Genomic DNA, 27,951 nt, shown 5'->3' on the forward strand with positions numbered 1-27,951 from the left:
AGTTTTAAAGTAAATTAAATCGCAACATAACGATTATAACAACGTTGTCGTCCACGTTCTGAAGATAAAGTTACGTTTCAAACATTTTAAGTGCTTTTTACTATCTTGTTGAATTATTTAGAACTGAGTAAGAAAACATGAAGGATGATGAGTCATTAACATGGTTAACACACGCACACACACACACACACACAAACATGACCCAACACATGACCTCTGACCCCTGGTGAACTTGCATCACGTTTGTTGTGTTGATTACAACCTGGCATTCACATAATTATAATTTAATTGCATTATTCTTTTCTCTCTTTTTCTAACTTTTATACCATTTTAAATTAATAAAGAAACACAGCTGCATAAAAGGGTAATGGTAATAATAATAAACATAATAATAATAATAATATTATTATTATTATTATTATTATTATTATTATTATTCCATTAGCTTGTGTTGCTTTCATATCTTTGCCACATATCTCATGATTCGTTGTTCCAGGTCTGCCCAGCAGGGGGCGATAGTGGAGCTGCAAACCTCCAGATGAGAAGAAGAAGAAATACCAAACAAAGGAGGGGCAGAAGAAGAAGCAGAGCATTGGTAATAACAAGAGGACACAGCTCGTATCTCATCAGCTCTTCATGCGGACAGTGACTTTATTTTATATATCGCGACATCTTTTTATTGGAACAGGAGCTTTAACACCCGCAGCTGTGTGTGTTGTTTTATTTAAATACTTCTATTTTAAACCCGCGTTAGTCCAACTCGCTGATTCGCTGAAACAGCAAACCTGAGAAGAGCGGAAGAAGTCAGCCAGGAGCCTCCAGTGCAGATTGTGGTAGGGATTCAAACTCCTTCTCTCTCTCTCTGTGTATGTGTGTTCTATGTGTGTGTGTGTGCGCGTGTAATTCCCGTGAATTAGCTTGACCTCCCTGGCTGACGTAGAACCAGGAAGGCAGCGAGCAGCCTTGTTGTAACTTCTGTCTGCAGCCACCACACCAGTTCCACAGCGGCGAGTCCAAACACACGTCACGTGACGTGCTCCTTTTCGATAAAGAGGTTTTATTTGGGTGGTCACGTGCCGACAGGAAGAGGACACGCACGCGCGTCTGTATGTGCTGACTCTGTTCTTTGAATCCTGGTCTGGCTCGGAACGGAATTCATCAAGATGCCAACGCAGTTAGAAGAGCACCTGCATGTTAATAATCCCAAAACAAGCGTGTGTGTGTCTGTCAGGTACACACACACACACACACACACACACACCAGCCCCAGTAGTTCAGCCTCTGGTCATACATGTGGAGGCCTGAGAGGTGATGAGGCAATAAGAGATCTGATACTGTCTTTATCCAGCTTTCATAAAGGGCAACACACGCCACACACGCCACACACGCCACACACGTCAACACACGTCAACACACGCCAACACACGTCAACACACGCCAACACACGTCAACACACGTCAACACACGCCAACACACACGCCACACACGCCACACACGCCAACACACGCCAACACACGTCAACACACGTCAACACACGTCAACACACGTCAACACACGTCAACACACGCCAACACACGCCACACACGCCAACACACGCCAACACACGCCACACGCCAACACACGCCACACACGCCACACACGCCACACACGCCAACACACGCCACACACGCCACACACGCCACACACGCCACACACGCCAACACCACACACGTCACACGCCACACACGCCACACGCCACACACGCCACACGCCAACACACGCTACACGCACACGCCAACGCACGGCAACACACGCCAACGCACGTCACACACGCCAACACACGTAACACACGTCACACACGCCAACGCACGCCAACACACGTCACACACGTCACACACGCCAACACACGCCCACACACGCCAACACACGCCACACACGCCAACACACGCCAACACACGCCAACACACGCCACACACGCCAACACACGTCACACACGCCACACACGCCAACACACGCCAACACACGCCAACACACGCCAACACACGCCAACACACGCCACACACGTCACACACGGCAACGCACGTCAACACACGCCACGCAACACACGCCACACGCCACACACGCCAACACACGCCACACGCCACACACGCCAACACACACACACGCCAACACACGCTAACACACGCCCACACACGCCAACGCACGCCACACACGCCACCGCACGTCACACACGCCACCACACGCCACACACGCCACACGCCAACACACGTCAACACACGCCAACACACGTCCACACACGTCCACACACGCCAACACACGTCAACACACGCGACACACGTCAACACACGTCAACACACGTCAACACACGCCGCCACACGTCGCCACACGCCAACACACGCCAACACACGCCAACACACGCCAACACACGCCAACACACGCCAACACACGTCACACACGGCAACGCACGTCAACACACGCCACACACGGCCACACACGCCACACACGCCAACACACGCCACACACGCCACACACGTCAACACACGTCAACACACGTCAACACACGCCAACACACGCCACACACGCCACACACGCCAACACACGCCAACACACGTCACACACGCCAACACACGCCACACACGCCAACACACGCCAACACACGCCACACACGCCACACACGCCACACACACGCCACACACGCCACACACGTCACACACGCCAACACACGTCAACACACGCCACACACGTCAACACACGCCACAAACGCCAACACAAGCCACACACGTCACACACGCCAACACACGTCAACACACGCCAACACACGCCACACACGCCACACACGCCACACACGCCAACACACGCCAACACACGCCAACACACGCCAACACACGCCACACACGCCAACACACGCCAACACACGCCACACACGCCACACACGCCAACACACGTCACACACGCCAACGCACGTCACACACGCCACCGCACGTCACACACGCCACCGCACGTCACACACGCCAACGCACGTCACACACGCCAACGCACGCCAACACACGCCACACACGCCGCCACACGTCGCCACACACGCCACACACGCCACCGCACGCACACGCACACGCCACACACGCACACACGCCACACGCAACACACGCCAACACACGGCAACGCACACACGTCACACACGCCAACACACGTCACACACGCCAACACACGTCACACACGCCAACACACGTCACACACGCCAACACACGCCAACACACGTCACACACGCCAACACACGCCACACACGTCACACACGCCAACGCACGCCACACACGTCACACACGTCACACACGCCAACGCACGTCACACACGTCACACACGTCACACACTTCACACACGCCAACACACGCCAACACACGCCACACACGCACCAACAACGCCACGCACGCTACACACGCCAACACACGCCACACGCTACACGCCAACACACGCCACACACGCCACACACGCCAACACACGCCAACACACGTCACACACGCCAACACACGCCAACACACGCCAACACACGTCGCCACACACGCCACACACGTCACACACGCCAACGCACGCCAACACACGCCCACACACGCCACACACGCCAACACACGTCACACACGCCAACGCACGTCACACACGGCAACGCACGTCACACACGGCAACGCACGCCAACACACGGCAACGCACGCCAACACACGCCCACGCACGTCACCGCACGCCAACACACGTCACACACGCCAACACACGTCACACACGCCAACACACGCCACACACGCCACACGTAACACACGTCACACACGCCAACACACGCCAACGCACGCCAACGCACGCCACCACACGCCAACACACGCCACACACGTCACACACGTCACACACGGCAACGCACGTCACACACGCCACACACGTCACACACGTCACACACGCCACACACGCCAACACACGCCACACACGCCACACACGCCAACACGTCACACACGCCAACACGCAACGCACACACACGGCACACACGTCACACACGTCACACACGCCAACACACGTCACACACGTCACACACGGCAACGCACGTCACACACGCCACCGCACGCCAACACACGCCAACGCACGTCACACACGCCAACGCACGTCACACACGTCACACACGCCACACGCCAACACACGCCACACGCAACACACGCCACACGCCACACGCACACGCCACGTCACACACGCCAACACACGCCAACACACGCCACACACGTCACACACGTCACACACGCCAACGCACGTCACACACGCCAACGCACGTCACACACGCCAACGCACGTCACACACGCCAACACGTCACACACGCCAACGCACGTCACACACGCCAACGCACGTCACACACGCCAACGCACGTCACCGCACGCCAACGCACGCCAACCACACACGCCACACACGCCACACACGCCACACACGTAACACACACCAACACACGCCAACACACGCCAACGCACGCTACACACGCAACGCACGCACACACGCCAACGCACGCCAACACGCACACGCTACACACGCCAACGCACGCCACGCACACGCAATACAAGCCACACGTCACACACGCCAACACACGTCACACACGTAACACACGTCAACACACGTCAACACACGTCACACACGCCAACACACGTAACACACGCCAACACACGTCACACGCCACACACGCACACACGCCACACACGCCACACGCAACACACGCCACACGCCACACACGCCACACGCACACACGCCACACGCCACACACGCACACGCACGCACACACGTCAACACACGCCAACACACGCCAACACACGTCAACGCACGTCACACACGTCACACACGGCACACACGCCAACGCACGCCACACGCACACGCCACACACGCCACACGCTTACACACGCAACACACGGCAACACACGCCACACACGCCACACACGTCACACACGCCACACACGCCACACACGCCAACACACGCCAACACACGCCAACCACGTCACACACGCCAACACACGCCACACACGCCACACACGCCACACACGCCAACACACGCCAACACACGTCACACACGGCAACGCCACACGCACGCCACGCACGCCACACACGCACGCACACGCCACACGCCAACGCACGCCAACGCACGCCACACACGCCACACACGCCAACGCACGCCACACACGCCACACACGCCAACACACGCCACACACGCCAACGCACGTCACACGCCAACGCAACACCACACGCTAACACACGCTGCACACGCCAACACACGCCACACGCCAACGCACGTCACACACGCCACACACGCCAACGCACGGCAACACACGCCAACGCACACACGTCACACACGCCAACACACGTCACACACGCCAACACACGTAACACACGCCAACACACGTCACACACGTCACACACGCCAACACACGCCACACACGCCAACACAAGTAACACACGCCAACGCACGTCACACACGCCAACGCACGTCACACACGGCACACACGGCCACACACGCCACACACGGCCACACACGCCAACGCACGCCAACACGCCACACGCACACACGCCAACACACGCCAACACACGCCACACACGCCAACGCACACGCCACACACGCCACACACGCTACACACGCCCAACACACGCCACACGCCAACACGCCAACACACGCCACACGCCACGCCACACACGCCACACACGCCACACACGCTACACACGCCAACGCACGCTACACACGCCACACACGCTACACACGCACACACGCACACACGCCAACACGCACGCCACACGGCAACACACGTCACACACGCCAACACACGCCAACACACGTCACACACGCCAACACACGTCACACACGCCAACACACGTCACACACGCCAACACACGCCAACACACGCCAACACACGCCACACACGCCAACACACGTCACACACGCCAACACACGTCACACACGCCACACACGCCACACACGCCACACACGCCACACACACACACGCCACACACGCCAACGCACACACGCACACGCCACCGCACGTCACACACGCCACCGCACGCCACACGCCAACGCACGCCACACGCGCCACACACGCCAACTCACGCCAACCCACGCCACACACGTCACACACGCCAACGCACGTCACACACGCCAACGCACGCCAACACACGTCACACACGCCAACGCACGCCAACGCACGCCAACGCACGCCACACACGCCAGCGCACGCCAACACACGCCAACACACGCCACACGCACGCACACACGCACACACGCCAACACACGCCACACACGCCACACACGCCACGCAGACGCCACGCAGACGCCACACACGCCAACACACACACGCCACACAACACGCCACACAACACGCCACACGCCACACACGCCACACACGCCAACACAAGTAACACACGCCAACGCACGCCACCGCACGTCAACGCACGTCACACACGCGACACACGCCACACACGCCACACACGTCACACACGTCAACACACGCCACACGCCAACACACGCGACACACGCCACACACGCCACACGCACACACGCCAACGCACGCCACACGCACGCACACACGCCACACACGCCAACACGCCAACGCACGTCACACACGCGACACACGCCACACACGCCACACACGCCACACACGCCACACACGCCAACACACGCCAACGCACGTCACACACGTCACACACGCCAACACACGTCACACACGCCAACGCACGCCAACGCACGTCACACAAGTCACACACGTCGCCACACGCCACACACACGCCAACGCACACGCACACGCCACACGCCAACGCACGCCACACACGCCACACGCCAACGCACGCCACAACACGCCACACGCCACCGCACGTCACACACGCCAACGCACGTCGCCACACGCCAACGCACGTCACACACGCCAACACACGCCACACACGCCACACACGCCACACACGCCAACACACGCTACACACGCAACGACGCACGCACACACGCCACACGCACGCAACGCACACGCCACACACGCCAACGCACGTCACACACGCCAACGCACGCCAACGCACGCCAACGCACGCCAACGCACGCCACACACGCCACACACGCCACACACGCCAACACACGCCACACACGCCACACACGCCAACGCACGCCACACACGCCAACGCACGTCACACACGTCACACACGCCAACACACGCCAACACACGCCACCGCACGTCAACGCACGCCAACCACACACGCCACACACGCCAACACACGCACACACGCTACACGCTACACACGCCACACACGCCACACGCCAACACACGCACACACGCCACACGCCAACGCACGCCAACGCACGCCACACACGCCACACACGCCACACGTCACACACGTCACACACGTCACACACGCCAACGCACGCCAACACACGCCAACCACGTCACACACGCCAACACACGCCAACACACGCCACACGCCAACACACGCCACACACGCCACCGCACGTCACACACGTCACACACGCCAACGCACGTCACACACGCCAACACGTCACACACGCCAACGCACGTCACACACGCCAACGCACGCCAACGCACGTCACACACGCCACACACGTCACACACGCCAACACACGCCGCCGCACGTCACACACGCCAACACACGTCACACACGCCAACACACGTCACACACGCCACGCACGTCACACACGCCAACGCACGTCACACACGTCACACGCCAACACACGCCAACGCACGTCACCGCACGCCAACGCACGTCACACACGCCACACACGCCACACACGCCACACACGCCAACGCACGCCAACGCACGTCAACGCACGCCAACCACACACGCCACACACGCCAACACACGCCACACACGCCACACACGCCACACACGTCACACACGCCACACACGCCACACACGCCACACACGCCACACACGCCACACGTCACACACGCCACACACGCCAACACACGCCAACACACGCCACACACGCCACACGCCACACACGCCAACGCACGCCAACACACGCACCGCACACACGCCAACGCACGCCACACGCAACGCACGCCACACGCCAACACACGCCAACGCACGTCACACACGTCACACACGGCAACGCACGTCACACACGCCACACACGCCAACGCACGCCAACGCAAGTCACACACGCAACGCCACACGCCACACGCCACACACGCCACACGCACGCCACACGCACGCACGCCACACGCACACGCCACACACGCCAACGCACGCCGCCACACGCCAACGCACGTCGCCACACGCCGACGCACGACGCCAACGCACGCCACACGCCACCGCTACACACGCCACACGCACACGCCAACACACGCCACACGCCACCGCACACACGCAACACACGCCAACACACGCCAACGCACGCCACACACGCCAACGCACGCCACACACGCCAACGCACGTCACACACGCCAACACACGCCAACACACGCCAACGCACGCCAACGCACGCCAACGCACGCCAACGCACGCCACACACGCCACACACGCCACACACGCCACACGCCAACACACGCCACACGCCACACACGCCACACACGCACACGCACACGCCACACACGCCAACGCACGCCACACACGCCACACGCCAACACGCCACACGCACACGCCACACACGCCAACGCACGCCAACGCCACACGCCACACACGCCACGCCACACGCCACACACGCCAACGCACGCCACACACGCCACACACGCCAACGCACGCCACACACGCCACACACGCCACACACGCCAACGCACGTCACACACGCCACCGCACGTCACACACGTCACACACGCCAACGCACGTCACACACGCCACACGCCAACGCACGCCACACAAGTCACACACGCCACACACGCCAACACAAGCCACACACGTCACACACGCCAACGCACGTCACACACGCCAACGCACGTCACACACGTCACACACGCCACACACGCCACACACGGCCACACACGGCCACACACGCCACACACGCCACACACGCCAACACACGCCACACATGCCAACACACGCCAACACACGCCACACACGCCACACACGCCAACGCACACGCACGCACACACGCCAACGCACGCCAACACACGCCACACACGCTAACGCCACACGCACGCCACACACGCACGCCACACGCACACACGCCAACGCACATAACACACGCCAACGCACGCCACACGCCACACACGCCACACACGCCACGCACGCACACGCCAACCACACGCCACACACGCCAACGCACGTCACACACGCCAACGCACGTCACACACGCCAACGCACGTCACACACGCCAACGCACGCCAACGCACGCCAACGCACGCCACACACGCCACACACGCCAACGCACGCCACACACGCCACACACGCCACACACGCCAACGCACGCCACACACGCCACCGCACGCTACACGCCACACGCCACACGCACGCCACACGCCAACGCCACACACGCCAACACGCCACGCACACGCACACGCCAACGCACGCCACACACGCCACACACACACGCAAGCACACGCCAACGCACGCCACACACGCACACGCCACACACGCCACACACGCCACACGCCACACACGCCACACACGCCAACACGCACGCGCAACACACACGCACACACGCCACACACGCCACACACGCCAACACACGCCAACCACGTCACACACGCCAACACACGCCACACACGCCACACGCCAACGCACGTAACACACGCACACACGCCACACGCACGCCACACACCTCACACACGCCAACGCACGCCACACGTCACACACGGCAACGCACGCCACACACGCCACACACGTCACACACGTCACACACGCCAACACACGTCACACACGCCAACGCACGTCACACACGCCAACGCACGCCACACGCCAACGCACGTCACACACGCCAACGCACGTCACACACGCCACACACGCCACACACGCCAACGCACGTCACACACGCCAACGCACGTCACACACGTCACACACGCCAACGCACGCCACCGCACGTCAACGCACGCCACACACGCCAACGCACGCACACAACACACGCCAACACACGAGACACACGCCAACGCCACACGCCACACGCCAACGCACACACACGCCACACACGCCAACACGCTACACACGCCAACTCACGCCACACACGTCACACACGCCACCGCACGCCACACACGCCAACGCACGCCAACACACGCCACCGCACGTCACACACGTCACCACACGCCAACGCACGTCACACACGTCACACGCACACGCACACGCCAACGCACGCCACACACGCCACACGCCACGCAACACACGCCACACACGCCAACACACGCCAACACACGCCACACGCCACACACGCCAACACACGCCAACACACGCCAACACAAGTCACACGCCAACACACGCACACACGCCACCGCACGTCACACACGCCAACGCACGTCACACACGCCAACGCACGTCACACACGCCAACGCACGTCACACACGCCAACGCACGTCACACACGCCAACGCAACACGCCCACACGCCAACACACGTCACACACGCCAACACGCACGCCACACGCCAACACACGCCACACACCCCACACACGCCACACACGCCAACACACGCCACACGCCACACACGCCAACGCACGTCACACACGCCAACGCACGTCACACACGCCACCGCACGTCACACACGCCACACACGTCACCGCACACGCCAACACACGCTACACACGCCAACACACGCACGCCAACACGCCACACACGCCACACGCCACACGCCACACACGCCACACACGCCAACGCACGTCAACACACGCCAACACACGTCACACACGCCAACGCACGTCACACACGTCACACACGGCAACGCACGTCACACACGCCACACACGTCACCGCACGTCAACGCACGCCAACACAAGTCACACACGCCAACGCACGTCAACACACGGCAACGCAAGTCACACGCCAACACACGCCACCACACGCCAACGCACGTCACACACGCCAACGCACGTCACACACGCCAACGCACGCCAACACACGCCAACACACGTCACACACGCCAACACACGTCACACACGCCAACACACGTCACACGTCGCCACACGCCAACACACGCCAACACACGCCAACACGCCACACACGCCAACGCACGCAACACACGCACACACGCCACACACGCCAACACACGTCACACACGCACGCCACACGCACACGCCAACACACGCCAACACACGCCACACGCACGCCAACGCACACGCCACGCCACACACGCCAACACACGCCACACACGCCAACACACGCCAACACACGCCAACACACGCCAACACACGCCAACACACGTCACCGCACGTCAACGCACGCCAACCACACACGCCACACACGCCAACACACGCCAACCACGTCACACACGCCAACACACGCCACACACGCCAACACGCCAACACACGTAACACACGCCAACACACGTAACACACGCCAACACACGTAACACACGTAACACACGTAACACACGTAACACACGTCACACACGTCACCACACGTAACACACGTAACACACGTAACACACGTAACACACGTAACACACGTAACACACGTAACACACGCCAACACACGTAACACGCCAACACACGTCACACACGCCAACACACGTAACACACGCCAACACACGTAACACACGTAACACACGTCACACACGCCAACGCACGCCAACACCCGCCACACACGCCAACGCACGCCAACGCACGCCAACGCACGCCAACGCACGCCAACGCACGCCACACGCCACACACGCCACACACGCCACACACGCCACACACGCCACACACGCCAACGCACGCCAACGCACACGCCAACGCACGCCAACGCACGCCACACACGCCACACACGCCACACACGCCACGCACGCCAACCACACACGCCACACACGCCAACGCACGCCAACACACGCCAACGCACGTCACACACGCCAACGCACGTCACACACGTCACACACGGCAACGCACGTCAACACAAGTCACACACGCCAACGCACGCCAACACAAGTCACACAAGTCACACACGCCAACGCACGTCAACACACGGCAACGCAAGTCACACACGCCAACGCACGTCACACACGCCACACAAGTCACACACGCCAACACGCCAACACAAGTCACACAAGTCACACAAGTCACACAAGTCACACACGCCAACACACGCCAACACACGCCACACAAGTCACACAAGTCACACAAGTCACACACGCCAACGCACGCCACCGCACGCCACCGCACGCCACGCACGCCACGCACGCCACGCACGCCACACACGCCACCGCACGCCACACAAGTCAACGCATGTCAACACACGGCACACACGCCAACGCACGCCACACAAGTCACACACGTCAACGCACGCCACACACGTCACACAAGTCACACACGCCAACACACGCCAACACACGCCAACACAAGTCACACAAGTCACACAAGTCACACAAGTCACACAAGTCACACGCCACACACGCCAACACACGCAACACACGCAACACACGCAACACACGCAACACACGCAACACACGCAACACACGCAACACACGTCACACAAGTCACACAAGTCAACACACGCCAACACACGCCAACACACGCCACGCACGCCACGTCACCGCACGCCACCGCAAGTCACACAAGTCAACACACGGCACACACGCCAACGCACGCCACACAAGTCACACAAGTCACACACGCCAACGCACGTCAACGCACGCCACACAAGTCACACAAGTCACACACGCCAACGCACGCCAACGCACGCCACACAAGTCACACACGCCAACGCACGCCACACAAGTCACACAAGTCACACACGCCAACACACGCCAACAAGTCACACAAGTCACACAAGTCACACAAGTCACACACGCCAACACACGCCAACAAGTCACACAAGTCACACAAGTCACACACGCCAACGCACGCCAACAAGTCACACAAGTCACACAAGTCACACACGCCAACGCACGTCAACGCACGTCAACACACGCCAACACACGCCACACACGGCAACACACGGCGAACACGGGGCCATGTGCCGCTGCACGGAGGAGGCGGGCATTAGGACCCAGCAGCTCATTTTCATCCTCGGGTCAGCAGGTTAATATATTCAAATGAAAATCAGCTTCCAGGGATTTAAAACTTATTAAAAGATAATCCAGGAGACCCAATATTCACTGTTGTGGATCAGCAGCGGTCAAAGCCTCTCCGGGGCGTCGCCACATCGTTCCGGAGTGTTTGGGACCCGGTGGCTACCTGGAGAACAACGCTTTCATAACGTCAGCCACATAAACATAATGTTTTATGGTCTCTGTGTGACCGTCACTGATTAACAACCTGTGCGCTCCCAGTCAGGTGATGAGGTGAGACTCCAGCTGAAAGCAGCAGGCATCATGGAGGACGACCTCAGGCCTCTGCTGATCCCAGAGCCGGCCGCCGAGGGCCTCTCGGACCGAGGCTCCACCGACTCGATGGACTGCAAGACCAAAAGGTAGATGAGCGCCGATCGATACGCCGTGTTGACCAGCGGGGGGAGGCGTCCGCACACAGGTTCACGGTGTTCAGGAGATAACACCGAGCTGCTCCTGCACTCAGAGACACGTACACTGCACCGTGTTGCATCATATTCAGGGTTTCTGGACATTAAGCTTTATTATAAAGAAACCCATTTATATCTATTCTAACAAAAGGTGTTTTTTACAGAGCCAAAACGTGTTTGTCCGTGTCTCAGGATGTGTGTGTTTGTGTGTGTGTATATACAGGACTGTCTCAGAAAATTAGAATATTGTGATGAAGTTCTTTATTTTCTGTAATGCAATTAAAAAAACAAAAATATCATGCATTCTGGATTCATTACAAATCAACTGAAATATTGCAAGCCTTTTATTCTGATTTATTGCTGATTATGGCTTACAGCTTAAGAAAACTCAAATATCCTATCTCTAAATATTAGAATATCATGAAAAAGTATACTAGTAGGGTATTAAACAAATCACTTGAATTGTCTAATTAACTCGAAACACCTGCAAGGGTTTCCTGAGCCTTGACAAACACTCAGCTGTTATAAATCTTTTTTTTAACTTGGTCTGAGGAAATATTAAAATTTTATGAGATAGGATTTTAGAGTTTTCTTAAGCTGTAAGCCATAATCAGCAATATTAAAAGAATAAAAGGCTTGCAATATTTCAGTTGATTTGTAATGAATCCAGAATGCATGACATTTTTGTTTTTTTAATTGCATTACAGAAAATAAAGAACTTTATCACAATATTCTAATTTTCTGAGACAGTCCTGTATATATATATACATTTATACAAATATATTTATATATATATACATTTATACAAATATTGATATATATACATTTATATATATATTTATACAAATATTGATACATATACATTTATATAAATATATAAAGGAATATTTATATATTATAAATGAAATGTGTCTGGATTATTATCATGATGGAACAATCCTCCAGTGAGCTTTAATCTGATTGTGTTTTTGACGATAGATCTTTTATTCTCGTTTTATATATCTTATTCAATATGATGTCCTTTTGCTGTGTGGCTTCAGATGGTAGTACAATAGTTTTAATCTAGATTACTATATACTCCTATATACCACATACTGCTGTATACTCCTATAGTCTACCTTATACTCCTGCTGTATATTGTGAGGTCGACTATATGAACGTAGTTTTCCTCGGTAGGTTCCTCATGTCAGACGAGCTGCTTTCTACGAGCTCGTCTGGAATTCGCTTGACAAGCAAATACTAAGACTGTGTGTGTGTGTGTGTGTGTGTGTGTGTGTGTGTGTCTTTGGCACATGCCTAGCGTTAGCACTTTGTGTGCATTTTAATCCGGTTTGGTATTTCACAGCGAGCGACTAGCTTTCTATAAATGAGGCCTTACACTCTCTGCCTTCCAGTAAGTCACACACACGTGTGTGTTGTGTGTGTGTCTGTGTGTCTAAACAGTTTTTGAGTTTCTTTACGTGGAAACTGAATGGTTTTTTGGAACAATGCACATTTTTCTGAGCTTTCATACCGTTCATAAAGCCATCGACCAATCAGCTGGTGCAGAACAGACACAGCATAAATACTTCAGTGTAAACTTTATGAACACTTTATATTTATATATATATATTTAGAAATATATATATATTTATATGACCAATACATACATATTTATACATGCGTATATATATATATACACACATATATATATATACGCATGTATAAATATGTGTGTATATATATATTTATATGTGTGTGTGTGTATATGACCATGGAAATTAGCGCCTATGCTTTAAACATTTAATGGATTCTAAAACTATTTGTATCGGTTAAGTCCTGCTGTTGTAAGGGTCTGTTCAGTGTCTGTGACCTTGAGTTCTCCTTCCAGGCCGTTCCACGTGGAGCCCAGGAACATCGTGAAGGACGACCCCCAGGAGAGGGTTTCTGCTGAGGCTGCAGTCCTCAACAGCAGAGTCCACTACTACAGCCGGCTGACGGGCTCCTCTGATAGGCTGCTGGTCGGTCCACTTGTATTATGATGCTCCCTCACACCTGTCCACATGACCTTCACACGCACCACGAGTGGTCTTTTGTAGCAATCACTGTATGTTGTTAATATTAATCCCATTGTAGTGCCATTCAGTTTATTTTACGCAGCCCAAAAGCACCAATCACAAACTCTGCTTTACAACCTGTACACGTACGACATCCCTGACCTTTGACCTCACAACGGATCAGGAAAAACTCCTTAAAAATTACAATAAAAACAAAATAAAATGCATAGTATGTTTAATGCGAGCATCAGTTCCGACCTCCACAGGAATGCGGTCCGATGGAAAGGTGACGCGTGGGTCTTCTGGATTGATGACCTCATGGTTCCTGGGAGGATCTTTAACATCTGTTGGTTCCCCCAGAGTCCACCGGACCACGTGATCCCCGGGCCGGAGGAGCTCTACGTCTACAGCCCTCTGGGGACGGCCTTCAAGGTCACGGGCAGCGACCTCTCCTCTAAGAACCCCAGTATCATCACCATGTAAGCCCCTGTGAGGTCCACGGTGCGTTCAGGGACCCTCCGCTAAATTAATACGACTTTAACTGCTTCTCCCTCCTCACAGTTTTGCGATATGGAACACGATGATGGGCACGTCTATCCTCAGCATACCCTGGGGTATAAAGCAGGTGACCCACTTTATTACAAACACACTCTTGGATTGATGATTTTGTAGCACCCTGAAATGTGTGATGTCATATAGCTTACCGATTTAATACAACTGTGTCCATTTCTTATCATTTACTTTAAATGTGTGTTAGAAGGTCATTCATGGATTGTTCCTATCTTTGAATGCGTTGATCACCTGTGTGCACACACACTTAACTGTGAAGAGAGGAAAGTGCTTGTTGTCCCTTTGGAAGAGAGCGCTGTCTCTTTAAGAGAGGGGCGCCGCCATTTTAAGAGAGCGGCACTGTCTCTTTAAGAGAGGGGCACTGTCTCTTTAAGAGAGGGGCGCCGTCTCTTTAAGAGAGGGGTGTGTGAAGGGGCAGTGAGCTGGCTGATGACAACACAACATATGTTTTGTTTTCACTGAACTTGTTAAATTAAAGTTGCAAAACAGAAAAATCACTTGTTTCTGGACAGTTTATTTGATGTCTTCCAGGACAAATTATAAAATCTGAACGTTGTGTCTTGGTCCCTGTAGGCTGGTTTCACTCTGGGCATCTTCATCCTCGTCTTCACGGGCCTGTTGATGCTGTACTGCTGCTACATCGTTCTCAAGTCGCCCAAAGCAATACGTAAGTTTACCTCTAAACGATTTTAAACAACATTATCCTTTAAAATCTGGAATACAATTACTTTATGGTTCTGATGCAATCATTTCTTAGAATTTATTTATTTTGTAGATTGTAGTTTAGCAATCTGCATTTATTATTTTGTGTTTTTATCTTTTAATTTTTAGAAATAAAATAAAATTTTCCCTGGCAATTCAGATTTATTTTATTTTGAAAATATATATATTTTTTTAAGTCTGGTTTGTCTATTCCAATTTTTTAAATTGTGGTTGACATTGAGCCTCCGCACAATTTGTATTTGTTTGTGATTTATTGATTTAGTTAATAATTAACTGCCAAAGTTCAACAGGAAGTTTGCCAGATTTTTATTTAATTAAGCAATTTAATGGTTAAAGACAAATAAAAGTCACATTTTTTTTAATAAGTTGAGAAAAACTCTGGTCAGAAAAAGATACTGTAGTTTTAAATCAGGCGCTTTCCAGATTATTTAGGAAGAATATAACTGAATTGGGTCGATTTAAACCTGCCATACCAAAGCATACAGACAGGGGGCTCTGCAGGGCGCTGGTCTGTGGTTGGACAGGGTGCTCTCCGGGGTGCTGGTCTGTGGTTGGACAGGGTGCTCTCCAGGGTGCTGGTCTGGGGTTGGACAGGGTGCTGGTCTGTGGTTGGGCAGGGGGCTCTCCAGGGTGCTGGTCTGTGGTTGGACAGGGTGCTCTCCAGGGTGCTGGTCTGTGGTTGGGCAGGGTGCTCTCCAGGGTGCTGGTCTGTGGTTGGACAGGGTGCTGGTCTGGGGTTGGACAGGGTGCTGGTCTGTGGTTGGACAGGGTGCTCTCCAGGGTGCTGGTCTGTGGTTGGACAGGGTGCTCTCCAGGGTGCTGGTCTGTGGTTGGACAGGGTGCTCTCCAGGGTGCTGGTCTGTGGTTGGACAGGGTGCTGGTCTGGGGTTGGACAGGGTGCTGGTCTGTGGTTGGACAGGGTGCTCTCCAGGGTGCTGGTCTGTGGTTGGACAGGGTGCTCTCCAGGGTGCTGGTCTGTGGTTGGACAGGGTGCTCTCCAGGGTGCTGGTCTGTGGTTGGACAGGGGGCTCTCCAGGGTGCTGGTCTGTGGTTGGACAGGGGCTCTCCAGGGTGCTGGTCTGTGGTTGGACAGGGGCTCTCAGGTGCTGGTCTGTGGTTGGACAGGGTGCTCTCCAGGGTGCTGGTCTGTGGTTGGACAGGGGGCTCTCCAGGGTGCTGGTCTGTGGTTGGACAGGGGGCTCTCCAGGGTGCTGGTCTGTGGTTGGACAGGGGCCTCCAGGGTGCTGGTCTGTGGTTGGACAGGGGGCTCTCCAGGGTGCTGGTCTGTGGTTGGACAGGGTGCTCTCCAGGGTGCTGGTCTGTGGTTGGACAGGGGGCTCTCCAGGGTGCTGGTCTGTGGTTGGACAGGGTGCTGGTCTGTGGTTGGACAGGGTGCTCTCCAGGGTGCTGGTCTGTGGTTGGACAGGGTGCTCTCCAGGGTGCTGGTCTGTGGTTGGACAGGGTGCTCTCCAGGGTGCTGGTCTGTGGTTGGACAGGGTGCTCTCCAGGGTGCTGGTCTGTGGTTGGACAGGGGGCTCTCCAGGGTGCTGGTCTGTGGTTGGACAGGGTGCTCTCCAGGGTGCTGGTCTGTGGTTGGACAGGGGGCTCTCCAGGGTGCTGGTCTGTGGTTGGACAGGGTGCTCTCCAGGGTGCTGTCCGTGTCCTCCTCCCACAAAGGGGAGGACGATCTCGCCTAAATAAACACGCAAAATATGAATTCCTTGCTGTCGAATAGCAGAAAAACTAAAAAATGTTCATTCACACACACAAGACGTGGTCACATGACCAGCTGAGTGTCATGAAGGTTTAATAACAGCCTACGTTCTCCTCATCTATGTTCCCTCAGCCTACGTTCTCCTCATCTATGTTCCCTCAGCCTACGTTCTCCTCATCTATGTTCTCTCAGCCTATGTTCTCCTCATGTTCCCTCAGCCTACGTTCTCCTCATCTATGTTCTCTCAGCCTACGGTCTCCTCATCTATGTTCCCCATGTTCCCTCCAGCCTACGTTCTCCTCATGTTCCTTCCAGCCTACGTTCTCCTCATGTTCTCTCCAGCCTACGTTCTCCTCATCTATATTCTCCCTGTTCCCCATGTTCCCTCCAGCCTACGTGGACGCCTCGGACTGGGAGTTCCCCGATGTCTGCCGGTTCTACTTTGGGAAGGTGGGCCAGTGGTCCAGCCTGTTCTTCTCCATGGTGTCCCTCATCGGCGCCATGGTGGTCTACTGGGTCCTCATGTCCAACTTCCTGTACAACAGCGGACAGTTCATCTACAGTGAGTCACGGAGCCTGGATGCTCCATGTGGATGAGTTCTTGCAGGCGGTTCTGTTGGATTTGACTGTTAGATAGTCCTGATTGACAGGTGACCCCTTGCATGGTAGCTCCTCCCACTGTGTGAATGTTATGTATGGTAGCTCCTCCCATCAGTCTGTGAATGGTAGCTCCTCCCACAGTGTGAGTGATATGCATGGTAGCTCCTCCCATCAGTCTGTGAATGGTAGCTCCTCCCACAGTGATGTCACATAGTGTTAAAGAGCTGTGAGTGGTCAGAAAAGCGCTCTACAAGAACAGACCATTTACTATTGGTCCGTTCTGTAAATATAATGTAACTAGATATTATGTTTTAGAAGTCAAGTCTACGTTTGGCTATTTTAACAGGATAAATAATAATATATTACGATATTACACTTTCATCATCTATTCTGATCCTCAAAGGATTGAGAACCATTTTTTACTGTATATAACAGAAGCATGTTGGACTTATTTTACATGTTAGCAGGACTACAGCATTTTAAATGATCTACTGAATGAAAAATAACAATCGGTGAGCTGTTAAAATATATCCTATGAATATTAACAATATCACTGTCTAATAAAAGCTTACGGACCCCTGCTCATGGGTCATAGTTCTGCTCCAGTAAATTGATCTGATTCCTTTCGTCCACAGACTACGCTCACAATGTCAACGTGTCGGATTCACAGTTTGGAACCAACGGCTCGGACAGAGGTAAAACGTCTCTTATTCTATACAACTTTCAACCCTGACCTTAGTCATTAGTTAATTTATGAGAAGTTGACCAGATGTGCCTTTGTTCTTCACGTGGAGTTAACAGACGAGTCCTTATGAAAGATAACAGAGACTCTTTACAGTGGTGTCTGATGCCAGAGCAATGTGGTCTACAGAAACCACATCATGATCTCTGAGCTGTTCACAATAAAATAACTTCAGTTCTGTCTTTGACGTCAGGAAGTTGCAGGTCATCATGTTTTTCTGTCTTGAAGACATCTTGAAGTCCAGTGAGCTGGTTGGTCTCCTCTAGTTAGATCCATAGATAGAATTGAGTATCATCTGCATAATAATGATGGTTTATGGAGTGTTTCCTGATAATATTGCCCAAAGGAAGCATATATAAGGTAAATAAAAGTGGTCCGAGCACAGAGCCTTGTGGAACTCCGTCATTAACGTTGGTGGTCATCGAGGCTTCATCGCTAAAATACTTTTTTCTGGTGTAATTGTTGTGCTCCTGTGTCTGGAATGCATACTTCACTATCTGTTAATCTCAAGTGGGAAAAGAACATCTATTTTAGTTGGTAAAATGTCTGAATGTTGTTGTTATTGTTTCCTTCACCAGTGATCTGTCCGTTTCCCAACACTGACCCTGGAGGGAACTCCACCACCATCAGCCTTTACCTCTCCGCCAGTGGAAATGAAACTTCTGACACCTCCTTTGAACACTGGTGGAGTAAAACCAACACCATCCCCCTCTTCCTCATCCCGCTGCTGCTGCCGCTGCTCTGCTTCCGCTCCGCCGCGTTCTTCGCCAGGTTCACGTTCCTGGGTAAGACGAGAGGTCGAGGGTATGGAGACGAGAGGTCCAGGGTATAAAGACGAGAGGTCGAGGGTATGGAGTCGAGAGGTCAAGGTTATAAAGGCGAGAGGTTGAGGGTATGGAGACGAGAGGTCGAGGTTATAAAGGCGAGAGGTCGAGGGTATGGAGACGAGAGGTCGAGGGTATGGAGACGAGAGGTCGAGGGTATGGAGACGAGAGGTCGAGGGTATGGAGACGAGAGGTCGAGGGTATGGAGACGAGAGGTCGAGGGTATGGAGACGAGAGGTCGAGGGTATGGAGACGAGAGGTCGAGGGTATGGAGACGAGAGGTCGAGGGTATGGAGACGAGAGGTCGAGGTTATAAAGACGAGAGGTAGAGGGATGAAGACGAGAGGTCGAGGGTATAAAGACGAGAGATCAGGGTATGGAGACGAGAGGTCAGGGTATGGAGACGAGAGGTCAGGGTATGAAGACGAGAGGTCGAGGGTATGGAGACGAGAGGTCGAGGGTATGGAGACGAGAGGTCAGGGTATGAAGACGAGAGGTCGAGGATATGGAGACGAGAGGTCGAGGGTATGAAGACGAGAGGTCGAGGGTATGAAGACGAGAGGTCGAGGGTATAAAGACGAGAGGTCGAGGATATGGAGACGAGAGGTCAGGGTATGAAGACGAGAGGTCGAGGGTATGGAGACGAGAGGTCGAGGGTATGGAGACGAGAGGTCGAGGGTATGGAGACGAGAGGTCAGGGTATGGAGACGAGAGGTCGAGGGTATGGAGACTTGAGGTCAGCGTATGAAGGGCATGTACTATCTAATGCAATCTGCCATATATTCTACCTGTAATCTACCTTCGTGCTGCATCACTCCATCTCCTCTAGGCACCATATCGGTGGTCTACCTGATTGTGCTGGTCACCATCAAAACGGTCCAACTGGGCTTCCACCTGGAGTTCCACTGGTTCGACCCGAGCCAGTTCTACGTCCCAGGTGAATCAGACAGACGCTAACTGCACTCTGATTATATTTGAGGACGGCAAGTCGAGATTGTAAAATATCGTATTGCTAAGTCTGGATATTGGTTACTTTTAACTATTGCTGACATGGATTGCTAGGCAGTTTGATATTATATGTTTTATTAATGGTTCCCTAAAAGTAAACACAATCCTCACCTTCTCCCAAACTATATAAATATATATATATTTGTATTTATTTACTTTAGATATATTTATGTATTTATTTACTTTATATATATATAATACATTTATTTAATATATATGTATACAATATGTGGGGGATATATATATATATTTTATATGTTTATTTAAGATATATTTATGTATATTTCATATATATTCATATTTTTTATATATATTTGTATTATTAGATATATATAAATACTCTACTCTTCTGCAATGGCTCATATAATCTGAACTTTCTGTTTCTGTAGAGTATCAGATGTCTAACTTGTCTTCCAGAGTTCCGGCTGCTCTTCCCTCAGTTCACTGGTGTCCTCACTTTGGCCTTCTTCATTCACAACTGCATCATCACGTTGATGAAGAGCAACAAGCACCAGGAGAACAATGTGAGCCCCGTCCACCAGAACACGTATACGCCTCATAGAGTTATAATCTGGTGGCACATTGAAGGAAAGAGTCCTCGGTCGGCTGTGGAGCCTGTGGTATTGACCTTGTGGTGCGTTCAGGTGCGTGACCTGTCCGTGGCATACCTCCTCGTGGGCCTCACCTACCTGTACGTGGGAGTGTTGATCTTTGCTGCCTTCCCCTCACCGCCGCTCTCCAAAGACTGCATCGAACCCGTGAGTTTACACTGCTGCAGGTTCTGCTCCATTTTAGTCCGCTATGGAGTCCCCTATGGAGTCCCCAATGGACTCGTTTATGGACTTGTCTATGGAGTCCTCTATGGACTCGTTTATGGACTTGTCTATGGAGTCCCCTATGGAGTCCTCTATGGACTCGTTTATGGACTTGTCTATGGAGTCCCCTATGGACTCGTTTATGGACTTGTCTATGGAGTCCTCTATGGACTCGTTTATGGACTTGTCTATGGAGTCCCCTATGGAGTCCTCTATGGACTCGTTTATGGACTTGTCTATGGAGTCCTCTATGGACTCGTTTATGGACTTGTCTATGGAGTCCTCTATGGACTCGTTTATGGACTTGTCTATTGAGTCCTCTATGGAGTCCTTTATGGACTTGTCTATGGAGTCCTCTATGGACTTGTCTATGGAGTCCCCTATGGACTCGTTTATGGACTTGTCTATGGAGTCCTCTATGGACTCGTTTATGGACTTGTCTATGGAGTCCTCTATGGAGTCCTTTATGGACTTGTCTATGGAGTCCCCTATGGACTCGTTTATGGACTTGTCTATGGAGTCCCCTATGGACTCGTTTATGGACTTGTCTATGGAGTCCTCTATGGACTCGTTTATGGACTTGTCTATGGAGTCCTCTATGGACTCGTTTATGGACTTGTCTATGGAGTCCTCTATGGAGTCCTTTATGGACTTGTCTATGGAGTCCTCTATGGACTCGTTTATGGACTTGTCTATGGAGTCCCCTATGGAGTCCTGCTTATGGACTTGTCTATGGAGTCCCCTATGGACTCGTTTATGGACTTGTCTATGGAGTCCTCTATGGACTCGTTTATGGACTTGTCTATGGAGTCCCCTATGGACTCTATGGAGTCCTTTATGGACTTGTCTATGGAGTCCTCTATGGACTTGTTTATGGACTTGTCTATGGAGTCCCCTATGGACTCGTTTATGGACTTGTCTATGGAGTCCTCTATGGACTCGTTTATGGAGTCCTCTATGGACTCGTTTATGGAGTCCTCTATGGACTTGTCTATGGAGTCCTCTATGGACTCGTTTATGGACTTGTCTATGGAGTCCTCTATGGACTCGTTTATGGACTTGTCTATGGAGTCCTCTATGGACTCGTTTATGGACTTGTCTATGGAGTCCTCTATGGACTCGTTTATGGACTTGTCTATGGAGTCCTCTATGGACTCGTTTATGGACTTGTCTATGGAGTCCTCTATGGACTCGTTTATGGACTTGTCTATGGAGTCCTCTATGGAGTCCTTTATGGACTTGTCTATGGAGTCCTCTATGGACTCGTTTATGGACTTGTCTATGGAGTCCTCTATGGACTCGTTTATGGACTTGTCTATGGAGTCCTCTATGGACTCGTTTATGGACTTGTCTATGGAGTCCTCTATGGACTCGTTTATGGACTTGTCTATGGAGTCCTCTATGGACTCGTTTATGGAGTCCTCTATGGACTCCTCTATGGACTTGTCTATGGAGTCCTCTATGGACTCGTTTATGGACTTGTCTATGGAGTCCTCTATGGACTCGTTTATGGACTTGTCTATGGAGTCCTCTATGGACTCGTTTATGGAGTCCTCTATGGACTCGTTTATGGACTTGTCTATGGACTCGTTTATGGACTTGTCTATGGAGTCCTCTATGGACTCGTTTATGGACTTGTCTATGGAGTCCTCTATGGACTCGTTTATGAACTTGTCTATGGAGTCCTCTATAAAATGTGGTCCATGTGAGGCTCTAGTCCGTGTTGAAGGGAAGCAGCAACAACGTGGTGATGTAGCACAGAAATCCTGATTGAAGAGCAAACTGTTAAAGAACCCTCCACTCTCCTCTCCTCTTGTCTCCTCTCTTCTCTCTCTCGTCTCCTCTCTCTCGTCTCCTCTCCTCATGTCTCCGACAGAACTTCCTGGATAACTTCCCCACCGGCGACGTGCTGGTGTTCGTGGCTCGGACCTTCCTGCTGTTCCAGATGATCACGGTCTACCCCCTGCTGGGCTACCTGGTGCGGGTCCAGGTCATGGGCCAGATCTTTGGCAGCCACTATCCCAGGTAGCAGGAGATGACATCATCGTTCCAGTGGCTGTGTGTCTGTGGGCGGTTCTGTCATCGCTTCTCCCCTCGTCTCCTCAGCTTCTTCCACGTTCTGGCTCTGAACGTCTTCATCGTTGCCGCTGGCGTCCTGATGGCCAAGTTCTACCCCAACATTGGATCCATCATCAGGTGTGTTTATGTTGGCCAATAATCATGAATCAAATCTATTGTTTTTATGCTCTTAAACTGTTTACGTTGATCGTGACATTTTAAACTACGAATTAAAGTTAAGCGTTTACGGCTAGATGGAGCATCATAATATAGAAAGACGCATGTATAAATAGACGATAAAATAAGTGAATATTTATGGATGAGAACTTGATTAAGTTATCTTTCCCTACATGAAGGAAATAAGAACTTCTCTTTGTACTAGTATTCTGTATTTATATTTTTTTATTCATCTATTTTTAGTTTATATATATATATGTGTGTGTATATATATTTATTTATATCTATATAATTATATTTATTTATATATATAAATAAACAAACATACATATTTATTTATTCATATATATCTTTATATATATATATATAACATTTGATATATATATATATATAAATAAATGCATAAATAAAACCTGGCTGCATGATTAGTAAACAAGAGTTTATGTTTCAGGACAAAATAAAGTTGATTTAGTGAATGAAGGTTCAGGGCGAGGAGGGTCTGCCTGTGATTGGCAGGTCTCGTCTCTAGCTCACGCCTCCACGCTCCCGTCAGCTCGCTGCTTGCAGAACAAGATGGTCGTGGCCAAAATGTGACGGCGGCGGCTCTCATGCAGCTGCTCTCTATTTAAATAAGGATGTTATCGTCCTCCAGTCCGACCCAGCTGCTGCTCCGCCCTCTCTGCTGCACAGTGAAACGCTTTCTTACCTCACAGATTGTGATCAACCGGACCCGTTGACCTTGAACTAAACGCTCCGTGCTGACTCCGCCCCCCTGTGCAGGTTCTCTGGAGCGAGCTGTGGCCTGGCCCTGGTGTTCGTCCTCCCCTCCTTGGTCCAGATGGTGTCCCTGAGGAGGCAGGGGCTCCTCCGCTGGCCCTCGGCCCTCTTCCACAGCCTCCTCATCCTGCTGGGCGTGGCCAACCTGCTGGCTCAGTTCTTCATGTAGACATTCAAATGCTTTGACATCTCGGAGGTGAAATTGTAGAATAATGAAATGCATAATCTCGTTGGTGAATTGTCTGAGGAACTTTCTGCTAAGGCGTTCATCAAATCCACGTTGGAGATGAGGCCGACGCTGCGTTCACAACTATTTTTTTTTACTGCAGGTTTGCAGCCGTTACACAAACTTGTTTAGAGCTTTACGATTGGACGTCGTGATCACGTGGAGTCGGGCCGACAACCGGATTATAATATTACTACTTTGTGATTATGAAATATGATAACTTATTGTCTTTTGCTGTGTGCATATTTTTGAAGAATCTGGAAATATTTATAAGCCGTGTGTTTGTTTACTTTTTGACTATTTTCTATATAGTGCCACTGTTTATATTTAACTAATAATGGGATACACAAAGGGAATATACACGTGAAAAAATTGACAATAGGAGAAACCGTAGTTTCCTGTTCACAAGCGCGAATCTAAAAACATACGAAATAATAAGTAATATAAAAAGGGAAGGCCTAATTTGATGGAAATAGACCTTTAATACTATAATCCTGAAGGAGCTCAGATGTTGCTGAAAGGCAAAAAAATATGTGATTTAAGCCGAATATATTGTTTCAAAGAGAATGTGATTCATGAAAATGATTACATGTGTTTTTATTCAATAAATGTTGACTTTTGGACTTAACAACGCTGTTTTTTAGTGATTTGTATCTTACCTGCAACTGTGTCAGCGCCTCTAACTTACAACAACAAACAAACATCGGCATAGTTTCCACAGTCCTTTTATTGCCTTCGCATTGAAAATGCCGGAAGGTTATGTTTTGATCGCCATTTATTTATTTATTTGTATGCGTGTTATTCGCAAAACTCAAAAAGTATTGAACCGAATGGCATGCAATTTGGTGGGATGATTGTTTATTATCCGGGGACTAGTTGATTAGATTTTGGGATCGATCGGGTCAAAGGTGAAGGTCAAAGGTCATGAACAGGTCAAAATCTTTCGCAGAACTCAAAAAGTATTGAACCGAATCGCATGAAATTTGGTGGGATGATTGTTTATTATCCAGGGACCAGTTGATTAGATTTTGGGATCAATCGGGTCAAAGCTCAAGGGCAAACTCTTTTTTTTTACCGTAGCACGATACATTTTTGTCCAATTGGCATGCAACTAATGCCAACATGTTCATAATTCAATGCCCAATCTTGTGATATGCGAAGGTATGCGCTCTACCGAGTGCCCGTTCTAGTTTATTTGTGTTTAGTTCATTGTTGTTTTAACATGTACCTGTATTTGAAGGTGCAGGGAGGTCCCGGCGCTGTCCACTAGAGGGCGGTAATGTAAAAGTTATTGGGGGTTAAACTTAACAATTAAAGTATGAGACCTGTAAATGACCTGTAAGAACTCAGCCGGCAAGTGTTTAGGGAAATATCTTACTCATTTTACATTTAAGGAAACCAAGTTTTGATGCAAAGATTATATATATATTATATAATTATAACATTTGATATATATATATATTATATACTATATATATTTATAATATATATTATGTTATAAATATATATATATTATGTTATAAATAGATATACACAACCGTTCAAAAGTTTGGGATCACTTAGAAATGACTTTTTCAAAGAAAAGCACTTTTTTTCAATAAAGATAACATTAAATTAATCAGAAATACACTCTACATTTTTAATGTGGTAAATGACTATTCTAGGTGGAAACGTCTGGTTTCTAATGAAATATCTCCATAGGTGTATAGAGGCCCATTTACAGCAACTATCACTCCAGTGTTCTAATGGTACATTGTGTTTGCTAATCGCCTTAGAAGACTAATATCTGATTAGAAAACCCGTGAAATTATGTTAGCACAGCTGAAAACAGTTATGATGGTGATATAAGCTATACAACTGGCCTTCCTTTGAGCTTGAAATTTGAAGAACAAAATTAATACTTCAAATATTAATCATTATTTCTAACCTTGTCAATGTCTTGACTATATTTTATATTCATTTGATAAATAAAAGTGTGATTTTTCATGGAAGACACGAAATTGTCTGGGTGATCCCAAACTTTTGAACGGTAGTGTATATATAATTATAACATAATATATATTTATAATATTATATACTATATTTATTTATAATATATATTATGTTATAAATATATATATATATAATAACATTTTATAT

At 51.2% G+C, this 27,951-nt stretch overlaps 1 protein-coding gene across 5 annotated transcripts; it reads left to right on the plus strand.

Annotated features, from left to right (window-relative positions):
- Positions 1-598: 598 nt before the first annotated feature.
- Positions 599-26,443, plus strand: slc38a9 (solute carrier family 38 member 9). Of its 5 annotated transcripts, none has more exons than XR_008833972.1 (16): positions 599-833; positions 13,355-13,494; positions 15,413-15,542; positions 15,939-16,057; positions 16,140-16,203; positions 16,722-16,815; positions 18,977-19,147; positions 19,821-19,880; positions 20,506-20,712; positions 21,581-21,688; positions 22,177-22,283; positions 22,404-22,517; positions 24,451-24,599; positions 24,681-24,770; positions 25,363-25,498; positions 25,590-25,679. XR_008833972.1 is itself a non-coding variant. In XM_056433287.1 (16 exons), exons 2-15 carry the CDS (start codon positions 13,397-13,399, stop codon positions 25,753-25,755), a joined length of 1,677 nt encoding a protein of 558 aa, XP_056289262.1. In that variant the 5' UTR covers positions 600-833; positions 13,355-13,396; the 3' UTR covers positions 25,756-25,782; positions 25,916-26,443. The 5 variants fall into 5 exon arrangements, 4 of the variants coding, with proteins under 4 accessions (XP_056289263.1, XP_056289264.1, XP_056289262.1 ...); XM_056433287.1 differs by lacking the exon at positions 25,363-25,498 and adding an exon at positions 25,916-26,443 and having other exon boundaries at positions 600-833; positions 25,590-25,782; XM_056433288.1 differs by having other exon boundaries at positions 25,363-25,675.
- The last annotated feature ends 1,508 nt before the right edge of the window (positions 26,444-27,951 follow it).

The sequence above is a fragment of the Pseudoliparis swirei genome, chromosome 15, assembly GCF_029220125.1.
Source record: "Pseudoliparis swirei isolate HS2019 ecotype Mariana Trench chromosome 15, NWPU_hadal_v1, whole genome shotgun sequence".
Taxonomy (NCBI): Eukaryota; Metazoa; Chordata; class Actinopteri; order Perciformes; family Liparidae; genus Pseudoliparis; species Pseudoliparis swirei.

Coding starts and splice junctions, on each gene's coding strand:
- slc38a9 (XM_056433286.1), top strand. CDS start 13,397: ATGGAGGACGACCTCAGGCCTCTGCTGATCCCAGAGCCGGCCGCCGAG. Junction 16,816..18,976: donor CAAGTCGCCCAAAGCAATAC/GTAAGTTTACCT, acceptor TGTTCCCTCCAG/CCTACGTGGACGCCTCGGAC. Junction 19,881..20,505: donor AACCAACGGCTCGGACAGAG/GTAAAACGTCTC, acceptor TTCCTTCACCAG/TGATCTGTCCGTTTCCCAAC.